The 14,887-nt window shown below is 35.3% G+C and overlaps 1 protein-coding gene across 9 annotated transcripts in view; it reads left to right on the top strand.

Moving 5' to 3' along the window:
• Nucleotides 1–14,887, top strand: part of RALGAPA1 (Ral GTPase activating protein catalytic subunit alpha 1) — a 225,162-nt gene that overhangs the window by 120,353 nt on the left and 89,922 nt on the right. For all 9 annotated transcript variants that reach the window (XR_012919733.1, XM_012736523.3, XM_012736520.3 and 6 more), the window contains 4 exons: nt 41–151; nt 2,577–2,645; nt 13,137–13,271; nt 13,706–13,889. Coding sequence is in view for 8 of the 9 variants with exons in the window: in XM_012736523.3 (XP_012591977.1) it covers nt 41–151; nt 2,577–2,645; nt 13,137–13,271; nt 13,706–13,889 (499 nt within the window). In the remaining variant the exon portion in view is untranslated. The remainder of the gene's footprint in view (nt 1–40; nt 152–2,576; nt 2,646–13,136; nt 13,272–13,705; nt 13,890–14,887) is intronic.

Here is a 14,887-nt window from a genome sequence, read left to right on the forward strand (position 1 = left end):
CTTTTTAGAACAATAATTTCTGTTGTTTTTATTATTGCAGTTTACTAATAAAACAGTAGCTCATGTAGCTTGTAACATGCTTCACATGCTGGTTCATTATGTACCTAGACTTCAGATTTACCAGCCTGATTCTCCCTTAAAAATTATTCAAGTAAGTAATTTCTCATTTTTAACAAAGTTATAACATTGTTAAAGATTTTTAGATTTGGATACCTTGAAATATAAAAATTACTTAATAGTTTTAAAAAATTTTTTGCATAGCTAAATAATGGCTACCCATTAAGCCTATTTTTGTAATATCGAAGTTCATGACAGTTCCTTTATATTTTATGTTAGAAAATTGTGTTCCTGGTTTTGGGCAAAGTAAAAGCATTAAAAATGTTTATACATATATGTATTTTAAGACAAGGTCTCACTCTGTTTCCTGTGCTAGAGTACAGTGATGTCGTCATAGTTGATTGCAACCTCAAACTCCTGGGCTCAAGCGATCCTCCCACCCTAGCCTCCCAAGTAGCTGGGACTATAGGCACATGCCACCATGCCCATTCAATCTTTTTTATTTTTTTGTAAAGACAGGGTCTCACTGTATTGCTCACACTGGTCTTGAACTTCTGGCCCCAAGCAGTTCTCCTGCCTTAGCCCCCCAAAGTTCTTGGATTATAGGTAAGAGCCACTGCGCCCAGCTAAAAGATAATTTATTAGTTGTAGTGGTGTTTATAAATTTATATTATGCTTTATTCCCTCTCTTAAGTAAGGAAAACATACTATCCTGCTAGTTATCCTGGACATTATTCCTTTTCTTTTCTCTTTAACCAATCATTTATTAATTTTTTAAAAATTGTAATCCAGTGTCTTCTGTGCTTCCTACAACACCTGATGTATTTCAGCCTTTCATTATTTCTTTGCTGAGATACTGCTGTAGCCTTCTAATTTTTCTCCTGGCTTGTACAGTCTTCCCATTCAAGTCATCATTCACATTCACATGACTCTGTTACTTACTTGAAAAAAAATCCTCTCTGATTTTCCTTTGACTGTAAAATAAAGCCCAAATTCTTTGAGAAATCAAGGCCTCCAGATGAGAACCCAACCTGTTTTTCCAGAATCATGTACAGATTCCTTTGAAATACCATGTTGTCCAGACAGCTGAGTCTGCTCTCCTCACCTTGTCTTCTTCCTCCTACCTGAAATGCTTTACTTCTCTACTCTCTACCCCCCTTATCTTGCAGTGACTCACTTAAATACTATCTCCTCAGAAATGAAAATCTTGGCCAGGCACGGTGGCTTATGCCTATAATCCCAGCACTTTAGGAGGCCAGGGCAGGAGGATCACTTGAGCCCAGGAGTTCAGGACTATCCTTGGCAACATAGTGAGATTTCATCTGTACAAAAAAGGAAAAAATTAGGTGGGTATGGTGGTACATACCAATAGTCCCAGGTACTCGTGAGGCTGAGGCATGAGGATCTCTTGAGTTCTTGAATTCAAGGTTGCATTGAGCTAATCACACTCCAGCCTGGATGACAGAGCGAAGACCCTGTCTCTTAAAAAACAAAAAGATCCCTGTCTGTTCTCCACAACCAGAATTTATCTTTGTTGTCATTATATTCTTACAACATTTTTAGGAAAGTTAAGAACTGATATTTATTAAGCACCTACCATGTACCAGCCACTTTTTCATAGAATATCTCATTTAATTCTTGAAAGTTTTTTTGAGATAGGAGATTATTCTTTTCCCCACCACACCTTATTAAAGATGGAAGAACTGAGGATTTAATAACTACATAAAGTCACAAGCTAACAGGGCAGAAGCAGGATTCCAATCTAAGTCAGTAAGATTCCAAAGTCCAGGTTTTTCCCATTCAACCATGTTGCCAGCCTCTATTATAGCAAGTATGTCTAGCACTATCAAGTAAAACCTTTTTCTATATAAAGTATATTTAGAGGAATTTTTCTACTTAATGCATGAAAGCAATAATTTTTAAAAATATGATGGCATACAATAAAAATACAATAAACTCACACATATTTTTAACATGCACATAAAAAAATTGAATGAGACAAATTAATATCCAGGGTCAATGATAGCACTGTATATTTTGCCTTCTGTTAATAATGTCTTTTTATTGGTATTCTGTTTCATATTCATATAATCAGTATAAATATATGTTAGTTGAAAACACCGTATTTTTCTTAAACAAAAAGACTTATATTTGCATATATACAGAAAAAGACATGGAAAGACAATAGATTTCTTCAGGTGATAAGATTATATAATCTATCTGTTTATCTTCTAATTTTTCTGTAGTGAACATTTACTGTCTGTGTGTTTATACATATTGATTTACCTTCATGAATTGAATTAGAAAGGAATCTATTTAGAATTGACAGAATATAATTTTGGTTAAGTGTGCTTGAACAGCTTACCTAAAAATATTACTTTGAAATAATATTAATGTATTTAGGATAAATTTGCAGCAGTAGGTTTTATATTACTTTAGCACTTAACAGTTAAGTTTTAGGATTATCATTAATTTGACATATTTTGAGCTCTTTTGTTTTTTAATTTTTTTGCCTACAGATCCTAATAGCCACTATCACCCATCTTTTGCCAAGTACAGAAGCATCATCTTATGAAACGGATAAGAGGGTAATTTAAATTTTGTTTAGTGTTTAGTATGTGGTTATCTAGTAAAATATATTTCTAATTTTCAAAGGTATGTATATTTACATAGTAAAAATTAATTCATCTAATTCAAAATCAACTATAGTGTGAAACATGTCTTTCTGTTATTTAAGTATAAGTAAATTATATTTTGGTTCCAATTTCATGGCCATTTGGTAAAATCTTTGAATCTCAGGATTGTAAGGAGCCTTGAAGGGCATTGTGTCCACTTTTAATTATTTCACTATATTCTGCCAAATTATGGTCTTATGTATGACTGAAATTTATTAATTCTGAGGAATTCATCACCTCTGAAACAGCCACTTGTTTTGTACAGCTGTTACTGATAGAAAGTAAAGATATTTTCAGTAATCATAGTACATAATACATAGAGATATATCACTTAGGAGAAGACATTCCTTCTCTCCACCAAAAAGTTCTACGAAGTGGCATTTACCTCATAGATTCAATAGATTCATTATGAGGGTCCTTTACTTATTCCAGATATTGTATTTATCAAGTTCTAGAATTTTTCTTTTCTTTTACAGTTTCTCTCACCTGAAATTCTGCATTTCTTCATCAATTATATACACCTTCTCATTGATTCTTTAACATATTGATCATAATAATATTAAAGTCCTCATCTGCTAGATCCAATATCTGAGTCATAACTAAGTCTGTTCCTATATAATTTTTTCCCTTTTTAGTATGAGTTCTATTATCCTGTTTGTTATTATATCTGTTAAGTTTTTTATTATATACCAGAGATTATACATAACATGTTCTAGAGACTCTAGATCTGTCTCTGCTGCCCAGTATGGTAGCTACCAATCACATACTACTTTCACTTTAAATTAAATTTGAAATTCACATTAAAAATTTAATCCCCCATTTGCACATTTTAAGTGCGTTTATACCCATGGGACAAATAAGGACCATTTTCATTATTGTACAAAGTTCTGTTAGGTAAGGCTGCTCTGGATTCTATTAATTTCCTCTGAAAATTATTATTCTTCCCTTTTCCTTGTCACATCCCAATCTTGGGTTCTATTCTCCAGGTCTCAGTGTTACGATCCTTTAATCATATTGGATTGAAACCTAAAGTATGTTTTATTTACTGTTTATGTTCTGCTCATTAATTTACAGATCTCCAAAGCTATAATTATGTTTCTGGACCTATTCCCAGTTATTTTCATGTGTGGCTTACTTATCTTTTTTCACTTCGATCTTTTAATATTATTTGCACTGTCTGCCATATGATTTCTAACTGACTTCATGAGTTTGCCTTAGAAATTTTTGTTCTTTCCCTTTGTGTTCAGTTAAAATGCTATTTGAACAGGTTATATATAGCTCTTGATAAATACATTCTTCTTCATCTTTTAAAAGAGATATATACACCATTTTAAACCAAGAGTTCTTCATTTTAGTGTCATTTTAGTGTCTTCTATGGTCTAGAATTCCACATGCAATTTGTGAATAATATCTGGATAACTAATAGCCCATCTTCTTCTCTATCATCTTTGTCTTCCAGAGGCCTAGCTGTTAATATGAAAAATTTATACTGCCAAGTTCTTATTTCTTGTGCACTTAATTTACTAAATATTTATTGATCAAAAAATGTGTGTTCTGCTGGACACTACTAGTTAAACAGAGATAAATAAGATAGTTCCTGTTTTCATGGAATTTAAAGATTAGAGAGACAAAGGAGATAAAATGTAATAAATACTTATTATAAAAAGTAGAAAAATGTATATTATACAAGGTAGGATAGAGGAGGAAGTAATTAATTATTGAGGGGAGGAGAAAACTTTAAGAGAAACTTAAGAGAAAACTTCTTTAAAGATGAATAGGGTTTTCTACATAAATAGAGACAAAAGGTAGATTCAGAGAGTTATTCCAAGTAGAGGGAATAGTGTGTGAAATCGTGGAGGTGTAAAATAGTATGATGTATTTGAGGGGAACACTTGGCAGTTCTGTATTATGGAATGTGAAGCACACAGCTGAGAGTAGGGAAAAATGAAGCCTCAGAAATAGGAAAGGGCCAGGTTATGAAGGGCCTTGGATGCCACACTATAAGTCTTGAACTTTTGTGAAACTCCTTTTTTGAAAGGATTTTAGTGCATAATGAAATATGACCGTATTTGTGGACAATGACTTAAGAAAATGTGATAGTTGACTTAAAAGGAAAAATATGGTGACTGTTATTAAAATTAACAATTGATGAGGCCAAGTGCAGTGGCTTATATTTATAATCCCAGCACTTTGGGAGGTTGAGGCAGGAAAATTGCTTGAGCCCAGGAGATAAAGACCAGCCTGGCCAACATAATGAGACCCATTTCTAAAAAAACAGAAAGAAAAATTAGCCGGGTATGGTGACGCACATCTGTAGTCACAGCTACTTGAGAGGCTGATGTAAGAGGGTCCCTTGAACCCAGAAATTCGAAGTTACAGAGAGCTGTGATCAGGCCACTGTACTGCATCCTAGGTGATAGAGCAAGACCCTGTCTCTAAAAAAAAAAAAAAATTTGATGTTTTGAACTAAGGCTAAGGGAATAAAGAATAGATATTCACAGACCGAGATAAGGAATACATGAAAAAAAAAAGGATTGTTGAAGGAAGATGAATTTCGGTTTTCAGTGTGTTGCATGTGCAGTGTAAAAACCAGGTAGAGACCATCAGCAAAGTGATTACATACCTGATTAGAAAATTATAGGCTGGAAATAATAAAATTATTGACATTGTCAGCACATGAGTAGAATTAAAATTGTGGGAATGAATGAGATCACTTGAGAGAATAGACTATAATACCACTCAACAGAGAATCATCATTTAGCATGATATGCCCCATCTTCCTTGGGTCAGTAGCAGATATCTCCCTATTATTATTATTACTTATAATTATTGTACAAATAATTCTTTGTGTTATTTATTTACCACATTTGTTTTATCCCTCTGTGTGTATGGATGAAATATATATAGAGAGAGAGAAATGTATATGCTACCAACTACGTTATTGTGTTTTTTCCTCAAATCAAGCAATTATCTAACAGTGTAGTTATCAACATTAGGAAATTAACATTGATACATTAGTATTATCTAATCTACAGATATTATTCAGATTTCACCAGTTGTCTCACTGATGACCTCTATGGCAAAAGACAATCCCAAATCATATCTTGCATTCAGTCATAATGTCTCTTTAGACTTCTATAATCTAGAACAGGTCCTTAATCTTTCTATTTTTTTTATTTCAGCATATTATGGGGGTACAAATGTTAAGGTTATGCATATTGCCCTTGCCCCTCCTCCCCCCTTGGGTCAGAATTTCAAGCGTGTCCATCCCCGAGATGGTGCGCATAGTACTCATTATGTATGTATATACCCATCCCCTCCTCCCCGCTCCCACCTGCTCCATGCCCCATAAATGTTATTCCTATATGTCCACTTAGGTGTTGATCAGTGAAACCAATTTGTTGGTGAGTACATGTGGTGCTTATTTTTCCATTCTTGGGATACTTCACTTGGTAGAATGGGTTCCAGTTGTATCCAGGAAAATACAAGAGATGCTATATCACTGTTGTTTCTTATAGCTGAATACTACTCCATGGTATACATATACCACATTTTATTAATCCACTCATGTATTGATGGGTACTTCAGTTGTTTCCACAACTTTGCAGCTGTGAATTCTGCTGCTATAAACATTGGATTGCAGGTGTCTTTTTTTTTTTTTTTTGAGACAGAGTCTTGCTTTGTTGCGCAGGCTAGAGTGAGTGCCGTGGCGTCAGCCTAGCTCACAGCAACCTCAAACTCCTGGGGTCAGGCAATCCTACTGCCTCAGCCTCCCGAGTAGCTGGTATTACAGGCATGCGCCACCATGCCCGGCTCATTTTTTTCTCTATATATTAGTTGGCCAATTAATTTCTTTCTATTTTTCTAGTAGAGACGGGATCTTGCTCTTGCTCAGGCTGATTTCGAACTCCTGACCTCGAGCAATCCACCCGCCTCAGCCTCCCAGAGAACTAGGATTACAGGCGTGAGCCACCTCGCCCGGCCTGCGGGTGTCTTTTTTATAAAGTGACTTTTGTTCTTTTGGGTAGATGCCCAGTCATGAGATTGCTGGATCAAATGGTAAATCTACTTGTATCACTTTAAGGTATCTCCATATTGCTTTCTACAGAGGTTGAACTAGTTTGCAGTCCCACCAGCAATGTAGGAGTGCTCCTGTCTCTCCACATCCACGCCAACATTTATTTTTTTGGGACTTATTAATAAAGGCCATTCTCACTGGAGATAAGTGATATGTCATTGTGGTTTTGCTTGGCATTTCCCTGATGATTAGAGATGTTGAGCATTTTTTCATATGTTTCTTGGCATTTATTCTGTCTTCTTTTGAGAAGTTTCTGTTCATGTCCTTTGCCCACTTTTTGATAGGGTTGCTTGATTTTTTTCTTGCTGATTTTCCTGAGTCCTAAATAGACTCTGGTTATCAGTCCTTTATTGGATGTGTAGCTTGCGAAAATTTTCTCCCATTCTGTAGGTTGTCTGTTTCCTCTTGTGACAGTTTCTTTGGCTGTGCAGAAGCTTTTTAATTTGATCAGGTCCCATTTATTTAATTTTGTTGCTGCTATGATTGCCTTTGGGATCGTCCTCATAAATTCTTTGCCTAAGCCAATGTCTAGAAGAGTATTTACAACGTTTTCCTCTAGAATTCTAATAGTTTCACAACTTAGGTTTAAGTCTGTTACCCAGGGTGAGTTGATTTTTGTGAGAGGTGAAAGGTGTGGGTCCTGTTTCAGTCTTCTACATGTGGCTATCCAGTTTTCCCAGCACCATTTATTGAATAAGGATTCTTTTCCCCAGTGTATGTTTTTGTCTGCTTTGTCGAAGATTAGATGGCTATATGAGGATGATTTTATATCTGGGTTCTCTGTTCTGTTCCACTGTTCAATGTCCCTGTTCTTGTGCTAGTCCCAAAAAGTTTTAATTACCGTAGCCTTGTAGTATAAAGTCTGGTAAATTGATACTTCCCATTTTGTTTTTATTGTTTTTATTGATTTTGCTATTCGGGGTGTTCTCTGGTTCCATACGAAGCATAAAATTATTTTTTCTATATCTGTAAAAAATGATGGTGGCATTTTGATAGGGATTGCATTGACTCTGTAGGTCACTTTGGATAGTATAGACATTTTAACAATGTTGATTCTGCCGACCCATGAGCATGGTATATTCTTCCATCTGTTTACATCCTCTGCTATTTCCTTCCTCAGAGTTTCATAGTTCTCCCTGTAGTAGAGGTCTTTTACCTCCTTAGTTAAATATATTCCTAGCTACTTTTCTTTGTTGTTATTTTGAAGGGAATTGAGTTTTTGATTTGGTTCTCAGTTTGACTGTTATTGATGTATATGAATGCCTCTGATTTGTGTGTATTGATTTTGTATCCTGAGACTTTACTGAATTCATTTATCAATTCCAGGAGTCTCTTGGTTGAATCCTTGGGGTTTTCTAGATATAATACCGTATCATCAGCAAAAAGTGAGAGTTTGATCTCTTCTACCTCCATCTGATGCCTTTAATTCCACTCTCTTGTATGATTGTATATCAAGGACTTCCAGTGCTATGTTGAATAGAAGTGGAGATATTGGCCAACCTTGCCTTGTTCCAGTTCTAAGTGGGAATGCTTTGAGTTTTTCCCCATTCAGTATGATGTTGGCTTTGGGTTTGTCATATATGGCTTGTATCATTTTTAGATAAGCCCCCTCTTTGCCTATTTTGTTAAGCGTTCTCATCATAAAAGGGTGTTGAATGTTGTTAAATGCTTTTTCTGCATCTATTGAGAGGATCATATAGCCTTTGTTTTTGCTTCTGTTTATGTGGTGAATTACATTTATAGATTTGCATATGCTGCATCTCTGGGATGAAGCCCACTTGGTTGTGATGGATTATTTTCTTGATAAACACCTGGATTTGGTTAGGTAGGATTTTGTTGAGCATTTTTGCATGTATATTCATAAGGGATATTGGTCTATAGTTTTCTTTTTTTGTTGCATCCTTTCCTGGTTTTGGTATCAGGGTTATGTTGGCTTCATAAAATGTGTTGGGGAGGATTCCCTCCTTCTAGATGTTGTGGAATAATTTCTGCAGGATAGGCACCACTTTTTCTTTGTAGGTGTGGTAAAATTCGGGTGTGAAACCATCTGGTCCGGGACTTTTCTTTTTAGGAAGGTTTTTTATTGCTGTTTCAATTTCAGTATTTGATATTGGTCTGTTCAGGAATTCTTTTTCTTCCTGGTTTAGCCTAGGGAGGCTGTGTGTTTTAAAAACTTTGTCCATTTTCTCCACATTTTCCAGTTTGTGTGCATAAAGGTTTTTGTAGTATTCATAAATTATATCTTGTATGTCCATGGAATCTGTTGTAATTTCTCCTTTATTGTTCCTGATGGAGCTTATTAGAGATTTTTCTTTTCTGCATTTTGTTCATCTAGCCAAAGGCGTGTCAATTTTGTTTAGTTTTTCAAAGAACCAACTTTTTGTTTTATTAATCTTCTGTATGGTTTCTCTGTTGTCAATTTCATTTAGTTCTGATTTGATCTTAATGATTTCACTTCTGTTGGATTTGGGGTCAGTCTGTTCTTCTTTTTCCAGCTCTTTGAGTCTATTCATTAGGTTGTCTATTTGTGATCTTTTCGACTTTTGGACATAGGCATTTATGGAAATAAACTTTCCTCTCAGGACTCCTTTAGCTGTGTCCCACAGATTTTGATAACTTTGCCAATCATTGATGACTCTAATAGAATCAGTTATTTTAATGATAGTTGCCAAATGGTGATTTTCCTAATTCCATTGTTTCTTCTACATTGGTTAGCTTTCTACTGTAAGAAAGAGTTTTCCCTAGTCATCTTATTTCAGTGAAGGCTTGAGATTCTCATTTTATGCAATGGTTTGTAATCCTTAACCTTTTAATATCATTATTTATCTTGTTGCTCAAAATGTATCAGATTTAGCCAATGGGAGCCCCTTCAAAGTGATTTCTTTTCTTTTTGATAAATCCCAGTTATTCTTTGGGTATGCTCTTAATTTCTGTGACCACAAGATTTTCCAAACTCATCTTGTACTTTTCCTGCCCCAGCTCTGGAATTGGACTTGAACCAAAGAATTCTGGTTCCAATGAGTGGAAAATGGTATTTAGAAATCAGGATCTGAGAACTAGGTGTGCACTTTACTGTTGGGGTATCATATCTTTAAGTCCCTCTCAGATGATAAAGCTATTAATAGGAAATAGATATCATGTGTACACAGATATACACACACACACACCCCCCTCTATATTTCTATATATATCTGCTGTGGACTAAGTGTTTGTGCCCCTCCCAGAGTTCATATGTTGAAGTCCTAATCCCCAATATGTTGGTATTTGAAGGTAGAACCTTTGAGAGGTAATCAGATCATGAAGACGGAGTCTTAATGAATGGAATTAGTCCTTTATAAGAAGAAAGATGAACTCTCTCCACCATGTGAGGCTACAGCTAGAAGGCAGGAATGTATAAGCCAGGAAGTGGGCCTTCACTAGACACCAGATTGGCTGGCACCTTGATCTTGGATTTCCCGTCTTTCAGGACTTTAAGAAATAAATTTTTGCTGTTTAAGCCACACAGTTTGTGGTATTTGTTATGGCAGTCCAAGCAGACCAAGAGAGTATCTAACGATATTTATTAAAAACTTTTGAGTTTACTTTGACACCTCCAATTCTTATCCAACACCACAGGGATGTTCAGTCTATCCTTCCTCCTTTTTCTTTTTTGTAACTCCCTGCTCCAACAATGGAAAACTTAGCTCCTTTATCCATTATTTTTTTTTTTTTTTTTTGAGACAGAGTCTCGCTTTGTTGCCCAGGCTAGAGTGAGTGCCATGGCATCAGCCTAGCTCACAGCAACCTCAAACTCCTGGCTCAAGCAATCCTCCTGCCTCAGCCTCCCAAGTAGCTGGGACTACAGGCATTCGCCACCATGCCCGGCTAATTTTTTGTATATATATTAGTTGGCCAATTAATTTCTTTCTATTTATAGTAGAGACGGGGTCTCGCTCTTGCTCAGGCTGGTTTCAAACTCCTGACCTCGAGCAATCCGCCCACCTCAGCCTCCCAGAGAGCTAGGATTACAGGCGTGAGCCACCAAGCCCGGCCCTTTATCCATTATCTATCTATAATGTATTTACTTCTTTGTGCATTTCTAAAAACAAACAAACAAAAAAAAAACAGTTTCAGAATTAACTTATGCCTCTATATAGCTTGGAGTTCTTTTTGTCTTTACCAAGAGAATATAAAGTTAAAAAAAGTTTTTATAAGGCACTTGAGTTACCTCCTCCCTTTTCCTATTTCAGAATGGTTATATAATTTCTTTGAAATACAATTTAGTTCACTTTTTTCTGTTCGTATGCAGTTTTAGGGTCTTCCCTCTATCTCTGTTGTTCTTACTTATTTTTTTAGGCTATGGTTCTTCTATCCTAGGTTTATTTTTACATATTGTCTAGATATTCTTTGGTACTTTAGACTTTTCACTTGACCTAGAATTCTATAATCCATAAGTTCATAGAAATCTTCTTCATTCATTTTTTTATAGCTGGGTAGTATTAGTGCTCCATTGTGTGGTTATACCACAGTTCATTCAACCACTCTGCTATATATGGCATAAAGGTTATTTTGAGAATTTTGCAATTACAGATAGTGCTGCAGTGACTCTCCTTATGCACATGTATTTTTATATTGTTGGAGTGTGCCTTTAGCATGTATTCTTGGAAGTGGCTTAAATCAGTTCCATCCTTCTTGGTCTATTTCTTGTGTTAGTTTTTAAATTTCTCATTTAAGGTACCCCCCCTAATATTTCTAAGTGCTTGTTCGAAAATATTTAATTCAGAGTAATTAAAATGTTGTGTTACATTTTTCCTGTGCTTCACAGTTGGTTTGGGGGGAGAAATTTCCATCAGTTGAATTGCTTAGATTCTCATTTTCTGGTTGTTTTTATGTGCATGAGAGAGACAGGGTGTCACTCTGTTGCTTAGGTTGGTCTCAAACTCCTGGCCTCAAATAATCCTCCCACCTTGGCCTCCCAAAGTGCTAGGATTACAGGTGTGAGCCACTGCACTTGGCCTCTGTTTTGTTTTTGTAGAAGTTTTGTATAGATGAAGACCATGCCTAGGCATTTCTGTGACTTGTGGTGGTTGACAATATTCCTATTTCAAGAGCTCCCTCCTCTGGCCATTTAATGGAGTATTGTGGTTTTATTGACTATGTATTTTAAGGAGCAGAGGAGTTGAAGTTCTAGCAATTAAAAAAAAATTAAGTCTTGCACGATCTAAAATTTCCCTTTTGCTTTTTTCCTTTTACTACATGTTTCCAAAGGATGTCTCTCCATTCCCTTTTAACATTCTTCTTCCCCTAAGCATGACATTTCCTATGTATACTTTTAAGTCCCTTTCTTTCTACTCTGTAGTCTGGTCTTTTAGAACACTTATTCAGTATACTCACACTTATGGTGGATTTTTTCTTTCTGTCTTGGTTTTAGGTCAATCTTAGGTTGGCAGCTAGTTCCTTTCTTTTCTCTTTGTCATAGTTTTGCCCAAACTGCCCTTGCTCCTCATGAAAGCCTGGAGTGGAAGAATGGGAAAAAGCATGCTGGGATTTGCTGTATATTTTTCTGCTTAGAAATAATTTGATCTATCTTGTAGTTATATAGAGAGAGTGAGTTTTGTGAGATTGTATTTTTTTTATTTTTTTGGAGGATGTGTTGGGAAATTTAGACCAAAATTGCTCCTTGAGTTGGAGAGTTTGTTTTTAATTCTGAAGATCAGATCTCTTGTTGCTACTCAGTTATCACTTTCATGGCACTGATGGTGATTCTTTATCCAAGAAAATGGGTACTGCTATTTTACTCCATATTTTGGATGAAAGTGTTCGATTTGTAGCACCCATTAGTTCAAAAGTGTCCAGTAAAAAGATTTAACTAGTAAAATAAGTGACAATTTCAAAAAGTGCTTAAGGTAGGTAGTCTTTCTAGCAGGATATTCGTGAAGTGTTGTTAAATTAGAAAAGGAAAGTAGAAGTAATTGTAATACATATGGACTAAAACCTTTCTTTTGTGTTCTTTTCCTTGTGCAACTAAATAAGTATGATTATTGATACCTGTTGTCTTTTAAGCTTGGTGTTTTCATATTAATGTAAAATAATTTTAACATTCCTGTTTTATTATGCTGAAGTTTTCATTATGCTTGCCCTGAAATATAAGAGAAACTCGCAATAGTGTTCTTATCCGACATCTTAAAATCAGTTAGGTCTAGGTAAATATTAATAGTGGAACTTCAGGTTGATGGTTAATGAAATAAATTTTGGAAACTTAAGAATAAGAAGGTGCTGTATTATCTATTAAAAAGCTCTTATTTTAATGAGTTTACAATTGTATTGATTTTTTGTTGTTGTTACAGTTGGTAGTATCTTTACTTCTCTGCCTTTTGGACTGGATCATGGCCTTACCTCTAAAGACACTGCTCCAACCAGTTCATGCTACAGGAGCAGAAAATGATAAAACAGAAAAGTCTGTGCTCAATTGTATCTATAAGGTAAACTTCCTTGCTATACTATTCATTTGGTAAGCAAAAATTTTTAAAACCTAAAGAAATAACATTTTTTAGTATAATATTTTCATTGTTTTAGAGCTAGATATTTTCTAAGAATGTAGATTTAGCTTAGGTAATTTTAAATTACCTTACCTAAAGGTAATTTTAAAGTACTTCCTACAAGACACTGAAGTTTCATTGCAAACTTTTGAGAGGAGTCAGATCTTTGTTGAATATGAGAATGATTAGTTAAATTTTGTTTATTCCTTTTAAAAGGTCTTAAATTTTACTTTGACTGAAGAGCTAAGTTTTAAGATATTTAAAAATTTTGCAAAGCTCTTGTATTACCAGTTGACATTTTTTCTCCTTTTGCCTTTATTTACTTATTTTTATTTAAAAGTTAAACTTAGTATTTTTCTTTTTTCCTGTATTTTCAGGTTTTACATGGGTGTGTTTATGGAGCTCAATGTTTTAGCAACCCAAGGTATTTTCCAATGAGCCTCTCTGATTTGGCCTCTGTAGATTATGATCCTTTTATGCATTTGGAAAGTTTGAAAGAGCCTGAACCTCTACACTCTCCTGATTCAGAACGATCTTCTAAACTCCAGCCAGTAACAGAAGGTAAAATGAATTCTCTTCAGGACAATATTGTTGCTTGGGGTTCTCTGAAGGTGTGATTTGAGAGCATGAGTGGAAATAATGGAGAAGAGGAATATGTCTTACTTTGTAGTTGTTTACCTAACCATGTGTATTGTAGCACAAGTTCATTTTTACTTTGAGAAATAACTTCATATACACATTTACTAATATTCTATGTGGTGACATTCCCTTTGGACACATTGACTATTCCTTATCCAAAATACTTCAGACCAGAAATGTTTCAGATTTTGGATTTTTTCAGATTTCAGAATATTTGCATCATACTTACCAGTTGAATATCCCTAATCCAAAAATCTGAAATGCTCCAATGAACATTTCCTTTCAGCATCATGTCAACACTCAAAAAGTATCAGATTTGGAGCATTTTGGATTTCAGATTTCTGGATTGGGGATGCTCAACTGTACTTCTAGGTAAGTTATTCTTTGATACTTTATTTTATACATCATAGGATTTCTATAGAATAACAAATTTAGCTTTGGAGTCTGACATACCTGGTATTGAATTTTGACTCTTGGCTGGGCACAGTGGCTCATGCCTGTAATCCTAGCACTGTGGGAGTGTGAGGTGGGAGCATTGCTGGAGGTCAGGAATTCAAGACCAGCTGGAGCAAGTGTGAGACCCTGTCTCTACTAAAAATAGAAAGAAATTAGCTGGGCAACTAAAAATATATAGAGAAAAAAAATAGCCAAGCATGGTGGCGCATGCCTGTAGTCCCAGCTACTCAGGAGGCCGAGGCAAGGAGGATCACTTGAGCCCAGGAGTTTGAGATTGCTATGACCCTGGCTGATGCCACGGCACTCTACTCAGGGCAACAGATTAATACTGTTTCTCAAAAAAAAAAAATTTTTTTTGACTCTTAATTGATTGTTGTCTTATTTGTAAAATGCAGATAATGATATCAGTTCCCTGAGTGATTGTTGTCTTATTTGTAAAATGCAGATAATGATAACAGTTCCCT

Source organism: Microcebus murinus, chromosome 6 (genome assembly GCF_040939455.1).
Source record: "Microcebus murinus isolate Inina chromosome 6, M.murinus_Inina_mat1.0, whole genome shotgun sequence".
NCBI classification, from domain to species: Eukaryota; Metazoa; Chordata; class Mammalia; order Primates; family Cheirogaleidae; genus Microcebus; species Microcebus murinus.